This window comes from Microchirus variegatus, assembly GCF_963457635.1.
Source record: "Microchirus variegatus genome assembly, chromosome: 6".
Classification (NCBI taxonomy): Eukaryota; Metazoa; Chordata; class Actinopteri; order Pleuronectiformes; family Soleidae; genus Microchirus; species Microchirus variegatus.
The window spans coordinates 6,079,818-6,089,320 of record NC_139807.1 but is presented as its reverse complement, the minus strand read 5'-3'; the positions used below and the strand labels follow the sequence as shown (position 1 = coordinate 6,089,320).

Genomic DNA, 9,503 nt, shown 5'->3' with positions numbered 1-9,503 from the left:
ACGGAGAAAGCTGTTGATTAGTTGACTTATATCTCACAGAGAATAGACGCAAGGTTGGTTTGGTTTGCGCACAAACCGAGGCCTTTACCTGGTCATGTAGCAAACTGTCAAATGAAATCAGACAGGTCAAACACTTCGATGAGACTAAAACGGGTTTAAATTAAACGTAGACGGACAGAGGGAGTTGGTAACAAACGGTTACGCGTTGGTTAGTCTCCAAAACCGTTGCCAAACTCCCATACCAACGGTTTTGTTTTTGTAAAAAATGAAATCCATCCAATCTTGTCCTTGTGCTTCATTCGGAGTGATGACATTTTAACATGTATTTAATGTTTCCACGTTCTAGTGTTGCTGCTCCAAAAACAAATCTACGTTCTTAAGATTTCACACTTTTACGCACGGGACGCAGCTTTCCCTTGACAACATGATTTTTAACCGAAGCTTGCACTATACTATATTTCAGACAACAAATAATCATAAAACCCTCAAGGATCAGTGTTCCTAATTACACACGCAGAATTATAAGCAGAATCCACGCAGAGATTCAGTTTGTTCTCGTGTTTTGGATTAAAGTTTCCAATGGAACACACGTGTGTTTTTGCAACTTTCATCATGACAGTTTTGCCTCCTGTGAGAAAAAAAAAGCGTCCAGTAAACCTTTTTTTTCCCCATCCGGTTGAATTATGGCGTGACGTCATTTACAGTGGCCAATCACGACAGAGCTTCCCTCTTTCTTTGGGCCAATGAGAGACGACGAGCAGCGCTTGTCAGTCACAGGTGAGGGTGGACGTTAAAAAATATTGGGTGAAAAGAGCCAGAGAGTGGAGCGAGCCCGGGCTGATGACAGAGCTGTACGGAGGAGCAGCATCGTGCCTGCGGATGTAGCAGGAACTTTCCACGGCTTCTCCTGCGGGGATGCGACCACGAACCCACTGTGGAGGGGAAAAGTTAACAGCGACAGCAGAGCTCCACGAAGGGAGGAGACTAAAATGTCCATGAAGTGACTTTTTTACTCCACTTATCCGGGCCGGTTATTTAGTCAACTTGAAGACAAGGAGGAAACTTTCTCTTTTTTCGCTGTCGTGAAAATGGCCGTTCGTGGCAACTCGCTGATGCCGTTCTCAATCCAAGCCATCCTGAACAAAAAGGACGACAGCCGACACTTGCCAGATTTGGACATGTGTTTCTCCAAGTCTGCGTGCTGGAAAATATTTGGGGAGATGAACGGCGGCTCGAGGAGGGATGACAGTGCGGCGTGTGAGCCCACGGAGCAGAAAAACTACGACTCGGACTCGGGACTCAGCGACGACAACGACAGCAAGACTCCGGCCACTTGCAAGTCGGAGAAGGACGGGGACGCTGCGTCGGACGTGCCCGAGGAAAGTGTGCTGGAGGAGACGGACCATGAGTCTGCAGCTGCGGAGAACGCTAAGAGCGACAGTGAGCCCAACAACGCCACGGGTGAGTCAGACCGAAACATTCGCAATGAAACTGTACAAATAAAATATTAAGCTCTTTGATTTGATTTAATCCGTAAAGGATTCGCGTAAAGCGCGTCACACACTTGATGTTGCATGTTTTATACTGCTGTGGAATCATAACCAGAGCCTTGATTGTGATAGTGTAGAATGTCGCGGCTGTTTGCAAAACTTCTCCACTTTTACGCACAGAAATGTACAACTTTTACGCACAAACATGCAACTTTTACGCACGGTCATTATCAGACAACACTGTCTGATCGTTCATCTTTGGCACCACCACAAAGTTTTTTTGTTGTTGTTTTTTTTAAAATGGACATTGAGAAGAGAGTCGTTACACTTGAGAAGCGAATTCGTGCTGCGTCAATGATACGTTTTTATTCTGGATTTACGCGAGTTAAGTGTCAGAAATCGTGTTGAATCGAGATGTACTTTCTCAAAACAGTCGGTTGTTTTTGCTCTATTTTCACAAGTGATTTCAAAACACCCAGACACTTTAAAACAAATGTAACACAGACAACGAAACACCCACTCACACTATGTGTGTGTGTGTGTAATTTGCTTTTTATTTATTTGGATTCTCTTAGTTCCAACAAGGCCTTTTTCTCGTTGTGCACAGTGTGTGTGTTCATGTGCATACGCATCGGAAAATGTCTAAAAGTTGCAGCACTTTTGACTCATAGATGAATCCCACATGAACTTTCAGACCCTCATGTTCTGGTGACTTTGTCCTTGAATAGTTTCTCCTCCAGGTTCACGTCTATATACGTGCACACTTCAAATGTTATCTTTTTGATCGGATGGTTCATATTTTCAAAGCAATCAGATTATCAACTGTGCCTCCATTTATCACAAACATATATTCTGCGTATTTGACTCAAGATATTTGAGACTACAAAGCTTCAGATAAACACAGGAATTTACTTTCATATTCCGTGTGTGCGTGTGTCTCCCCAGACTCCAGCACGTTGGACGAGAAGAGTCTGGATCAGCCCAAACAGCGGAAAAAGCGCTCCAGAGCCGCTTTCTCCCACGCGCAGGTCTTTGAGCTGGAGCGTCGCTTCAACCACCAGCGGTACCTGTCCGGGCCGGAGCGCGCGGACCTCGCGGCCTCCCTGAAGCTCACAGAAACTCAGGTCAAGATCTGGTTCCAGAACCGTCGCTACAAGACGAAACGCCGCCAAATGGCCGCCGATCTCATGGCGTCCACCCCGGCGGCCAAGAAAGTGGCGGTGAAGGTTCTGGTGCGGGACGACCAGAGACAGTACAGCCCGGGAGAGATCCTGCGGCCCCCGCTGCTCTCCCTGCAGCCGTCCTACTATTACCCCTACGCATACTGCCTCCCTGCGTGGACACTCTCTGCGTGTGCGGGGAACCAGTGAGATCTCAGTCATGACTGTATTTATTCAGATCCTATTTTTTTTTGCTCCCAGGAAATCAAACAAAATAAACTAAACTATTTTTTTTTTCTTCTGACAAGAGGAGGATAATCTGCTCCGCGTAATCTGGTTGAAGTGCCTCTTCGTTGCTGTTCAGGCCGAGAGTTTTTACGCATCCACAAAAAAGTGACTCCTTAATTTGAATTAATACAGAGGAATCCCGATACAGACGATATTCTACACGATTTAAAGTATAAAATCGTGAATATCTGAGCTGTGGGAGGGGCTGAGCGATGAGACTGGACCTCTTTTTTATAAATATGTTGAACTCTGAGGAGTGACATCAAAGTCTTCCTCTGGTTGCTCGGGATTCCCTGAAGGACACCTGAAGCCCCCTCCCCACTCACCCCACACCCGGACCCCATTTTGTGACCCCGAGGCCTCCACAGACTCAAAGTGTGTCACCTTATGCTGGTTTATATTATTTTTTACATGCGCCTTCCTACCTCTGCAGTGATTGGAAATATAGGCAATATTCCATTGACTATTCAAATAACTGTCTCTGTTACAGGTTGTGTGTGTTTTTTTTGTTGGTTTTGTTTCCTTGCTGTGTTTGTAAAGGTAAGATATTTCAGCACTTTTTTTGAGCATATGCATTATTACATTATTTCAATGTAAAACAAAAAAAAAGGAAAGACATTATAATTCAGATATTTTGTACAGTGTCAGACTGAAAAGAGGGTGTTGTTGTTGTTGTTGTTGTTGTTGTTGTTGTGTTGTTGGCCTGACAGTGATTGTGTGGCAGGATAAAACAGGATAAATTGTACATGTGTTACTCCTGTTCAATGACAAAAAACATTAAAACATATCAGGCATTACCTCCACTTGAATGCAGTTTTATTTGTAGGCGTTTTATGCTGGAGTGTACCGTGGGGGCAACGGAGGAATTATTTTAAAAACAAGTCTAATAAAACAGTCTGATTTTATTAATAATTGTTACAAATTTGAGAATATTGTTATTTCACGTAAAGCGCTGGTTTATGGTGTAATTATTATTATTATTACTGAACGCTCAAAGGCTGTTGGCCTTAGGGAAATACAAAATATACATATTAATATTTACTGCTTTTAATAAACAAATAACAACTATTGCTTATGTTTAATGTCGTTGCATAAAATCTGAGTTAATCGTTTAAATTATCGTTTTATTGTTGGCAAAACTGATTTACGGCGGTTTTTCGGTGTTTTGAGAACACACACAGACACTAAAGTTAAAGTTACCTATATGGCAAAACCCAGAAACTGGTTCGTCCATTTAATTTGTTCATTTTCTTGTCATTTTCTCCCAAACTTCACTGATACGATATTCGTTTTTCTGCAGGAAAACGTATTTCCTAAAAGTGGAAAAAAACCTCTTCGATTCAAGTATTTTCAAGTATTTAATTTCCTCTTCCTCATGTGGGCCACCGTGACTTCTCTTCCCAAACAACACCTGTCAAATAATGATGAATAGCACTGTGATTCCCGGACAGGGTAAACTGACAGCTACCTTTAGGGCTGCATGTCAACACAAGGAGAGGGGTATTCCGGGGTTAAGGAGTCCGTGTCACTGCGCTTAAATATAAACCAAAGAAGCGGAAAAAGGAGGAGATTCTCGTTTTGTTGCAGTCTGTACAGACAAGTGTTCCTATTTTCAAACGTGAACATACCATTAATGTATAACGGGCCTAAAGTCCACTCTGAATTTGAATTATTATGGGAGTATCGGCTTATTCTGTCCGGGTCAGACATTACAGGCACCTTCTCACTCCCACTGATACTGTACGTTTATAAAATGCTGTGGTAGTCTCACAGCTGTGTACATTAAGTCTGACCTGTGTGGAGTGGAGGTCACTGAGTCACAGAGGTGTCATTTATTGGGATCCAAATGTGAAAATAGTCTATTTCAGAGCTGACATCCGCAGTGCGTAATGGCACTCTGCTTTTGCGCACTGGCGCCTTTACGCACGGACACGTGGATATAAAGGCAGGGTTTTGTTTGATCAGTGCGCCATCTTTTCTTTTTTTTAAACCCCATATACTCAAACAAGTCCTCCTATACTGACGCACGGCCCCTATATGTTCTAAAATCTGATCTGCTTGATGCAGGTATATACAGTATATAGAGAGAGCGTATAGCCATGCACCCGAGGCCATGATCTCCAGCGGGAAGTGATGCTCCTCATTGTCCCCGAAAGGACAGAGGAGGATACTGAGGAGTGGACCGTCCCACATGACTTCCTTTCATACCTGCATGTGAAGATATCTGATATAGAGAGACATCGCTTTGGCTGTTTTTTTCCTTCCTACCTGCGTTTGTTGAACTACAAATACCCTCATCGATGTACATTAGCCTCATTCCACTGCGTCAATTTTTTTTCATACTTTACGTTTATTAGGTGAGGAAAACACTTTTTTTTTGTTTTTTACTTATGTTGATTGCACATTTTTTAACTGGATTTTGGGAAATTAAAGGTGAGACATCTGGAGAAGATGTATTTTATTTAAAGGCGAAATTACAACACGCACCAGGGATGTTTACGCACAAGCGAGGCACTTTCTCGTGTTATTCAACAAAAAAAGGGAACAGCTATTTTTAATCTCATGGTGTTTTCAATCTCAGGGGCAGTTGCAATTTTGGGACTTTCTTTTTTTTAACCTATTGTGGTGGAAAAAGAAAACATGGAGTTGTAATGGCATCCCAAGAAGCCTTTTTTTTAGTCCGCATGGTTTCATTGTTATTGGGGTTTTCTCGCTGTCGAATGATTACAACGTTTTCTCCGATCAAATGCGGTTTGCATTGGCCTGAACTGATCTTTACCATCTCGCATCCACGAGTCAAGGACAATCCCGCCGCGCGCTCTTGACTTCTGTGCTGAGCTGTAATTATTTGCACTTGTTGAGACTCTCCAGCTGTTGATTTATATCAAGTTACAGAATGAATGATAGAAAATTGGCATTTAATGGACGCGCTACACACACACACACACACACACACACAGACAGACGTGGACACGTGAACTCATTTAAACTCTAAATTAAGACTTTTGAGTCAGTTCGACCAACTCCTCTTTTATCACGTAATTCGTTGGATTGCTGTCTCTCTTTTTTGTGTGGTGGACAAAGTGAATGGAGCTCTTTAAAAGTCAGAAAGTTCACGGTTTACCACAAAAATCACGCTGCAAAAATATCCATTTAACTTCTCGTGAGTCTCGTCCGCATTTGGTTTTAAATACAGACTTCATTCAGATCAACTCTCAATGTTATTTCATTTAACATTATAAATGCACCCCGAATTAAACCGATGCGTAATAATCAACAGAAGGTAAATTGGCCTATATTGTTATTTTATATTCTTGTAATTTGACCAATAATTGCACATATTAAAAAAAATAATAATCTGGCCTACGTTTTATGAATCAGGTTCAACCAGCAAATTAAACGCGAAGCGAAGTTGAAGTCATAAAATATAAGCGTTTGTTTCATAGAACGATTTATTTCTTATACTCTTCACCGTAATTTGCAGAATAAAACTCCGCATATTTTATATATCATAGTGAGAGTGCTTGTTTTGTTTTAGTGCATGAAAATTATCTTTAATTAAGCAGCATTTGCAAACTGGAAAAACCTTTATAAGTTAAAAAAAATAAAAATAAAAATTAGGTAGGTATAGGTATTTTTCATTTGATCCAGTCCGAATACTGTATAAACTGTAGTATCATATCCCTTATTTGTCACCAGAGACGCACTCTTCTTCACTGCTGTGTCCAAGAAAATAATTCATCCACAGTCGTCTCCACGGCAACCTCTAAAAAAAAACCTCAATAAGACTTCCGGTGATTTGAAAGCTGTCAATCACACCCCCATGGGCATTTTTTTTTTTTTTTTTTTTTGCAGGACGACACGGACCTGACTGACACTGCCACCTGCTTCAAAGTGGCCCAGGTGCGAATTCCTCGTCGTCCCCCATGTTCCAGGGACATCCTCCTCCTCCTCGTCTCCTGAAGCCAAATGTGAAAGACGAGCCATGATTCAGGTTCAGGTTCTGTTGTTTTTTAAACACCACATGAGTTGTTTTTTAATGTGTGACAAAACCTATGCACAAATACTTCAATAATATGTCATACCAAAGAAAAATTCATGACAATTTTATGCACACATATACAGTGTTTGCTTATTTCTTTGTGTTTATCAATTACTGGAAAATACAACTCACACAGGTGACAAAAGGGCTGTATGGTTCAAATTCCACATACTGTATTTCTGAATGTACAAAAAGTCCTGATAATCTTCTCTTGACTACAGCCTCTGACCCGAAGTTTCATCCTTGTGTTTAAGACTTAAATTTAATTATATTGTATTTACTACACTGACTAATTCTTGGTATATTTTGGTCCCAAACAAAAAAAACTAAGTGGTATAGGCTTCATAAAGTCCCATTATAGTGATTATTGAATCTATAGAGGATAATTGTATAATTTACACATGCAAATATGTTACTAAAAAACAACAACAACAAAAATAAACATCTTTTAGCCAATGCCCATTTTGTCAGAACATCCATGTTTCATTCACACCTGGTAATATATTGATATATCTGAACTGTGACACTGAGAGACTCTTCAGCTGTAATAAATAAAAAAATTAAAAATAAAACGGTCTTTCTATGAACAGGTCGGCTAAGGAATAACTGTCCATAATGGTTTACTGTGATGTAAAATCCTAATAAAGGTGCTGAAAATGTTGGAATGTGTCTGGGAACTGTGTTTTTATTCAGGTGAACTGAAATCATCATATTCGACTCCCCTCCATGCTTAAATAACCTTTACAGTTACCCACAATGCCCGTGTGTGTGTCCATGTGTGAACTGAATGAATGTTAAATAAAGCAATAACAATGTTGGTGGACATTATACATCATAGTATATCACCTGTTTGACATAAAGTATAATAATATCACAAGTTTATGTCTATTCGTGGAGGAAATATGACAACATTTAGTCAATAGGTGCAGAATACACATAAATAAACTATTTATGGGTTCAAATTAAATGGTATTGTGTGCACCACAATATTTTCTATTTTAAAATGCTGCTTTCAAACATTTTACTACCAGGATATTCAGGACCCACAGACACCACAACAGCCTCATATATTCACAGTCTGTATCATTTCTACTTAATCTGATGAATCACAGTTTTTGACATTTAAACCACCAGAGTAAAAATATAAACTTAATCTGGTCCACATGCTCCAGTTTCTAACCTTGTCTTGTAGTGGGACGAGATCACATGCAAAGTCCTCTGAGTCTGTGTGTCTGTTAACACATGCAAAAACCTCAGAGGAAATAGTGTTTTTACACCATCGGACGACTTTTGTTAGTAAGACATCAGTGACTTTGTTTGATTGCTGAAACACTGAAAAAACACTTGTTAACACAGTCACTGCTTCTGTGTCATAAACCCCCTTCTCCCCCATATTGAATTTAAAATTGCAGAAAAACAGGGAAGGCTGCAAACATTTATAAATATTTGTTTTATTATTCACATTAATGATTACGTTCCTTTACCTTTTTGCTGACAAATGACTTTCACTGTTAAATATCAGTCAAAAGTCCACTTACTTTCTGTTGTTTCATTCATCAAACGACTAATAATTCTGCCTCGCAGTGTGGTATCAAAGGTTTTCTGTCTCTCTCAGAAATAATGACGCTTTCATTCACAGAGAGCGAGGGTCAGTACAAGTCCACACACACTTCTGTCCGACACTGCAGAAAGTTGATCTAAAATCTACAATGGAGCCGCATGTGTATCAAAAGTAAAACAAATCATTTATGTACATTTATTCATAATAATAAAGTGTTGACACACACACGCACAGATAAATTCACACACAAATAAGCATCTTGATTAATTAAATAAGATGAGACAAAATGTTGTTCATGATTCTCCACATGGGTTTGTGTTTAAAATTGTCAAAAGTAATGTATTTATTTATTTATCATTATATTATTGTGACCTTATAAACTATAGCCATCAAAAGTACAATGTTTCCCTCTGAAGTACAAAACAGTATTTTTTTCCCCCCAAATATATAAAAATAATAAATAATTTTCTACTAACTAATTTTAACAGGAGATATTTTCCAAAAGTTCTGCTTATGTTTTTATATGTATATATAAATATGTATATTTCATATTTGTATACATACAGCACATTTACACTTTGACCCCTGTTACCATGGCAACTGCAGCGCGTCACACACGGGACGCAAGCACCACACACTGGCGCGAGCTGGGTTTCCGGTTCTGCTGTTGCCCCTTTACCCGTGAAAATGCTACGGTGTTCGTGGCGCCAGTGAAAACACGGACAAACTGTCGTGACAGTTGAATTGACAGCTTTTGCCTCGTTTCCGGTAGATATTCGCTCTCGTGTTTTTTGTTGTTTTCTTTTTTTAAACCGTGTAGATAGTGTTTTTGTCGCAGCAGCAGTAGCAGCAGTAGCAGTCAGTCCTGTTAGCAGAGTCAAAATGGCGTCGGTTTCCCCAACAAACGCTCGTCTAATCCATCTGTGATTAGCCTCGTAGACACGTTTACACGCCGCGGAGAA

The 9,503-nt window shown here is 40.1% G+C and overlaps 1 protein-coding gene across 1 annotated transcript; it reads left to right on the top strand.

Moving 5' to 3' along the window:
* Positions 1-1,088: 1,088 nt before the first annotated feature.
* nkx3-2 (NK3 homeobox 2) lies at positions 1,089-2,860 on the top strand (the record flags this gene model as incomplete). The annotated part of the gene is made up of 2 exons (XM_083891096.1): positions 1,089-1,461; positions 2,436-2,860. The coding sequence occupies 2 exons, from the start codon at positions 1,089-1,091 to the stop codon at positions 2,858-2,860; spliced, it is 798 nt and encodes a 265-aa protein (XP_083747222.1).
* Positions 2,861-9,503: the final 6,643 nt, after the last annotated feature.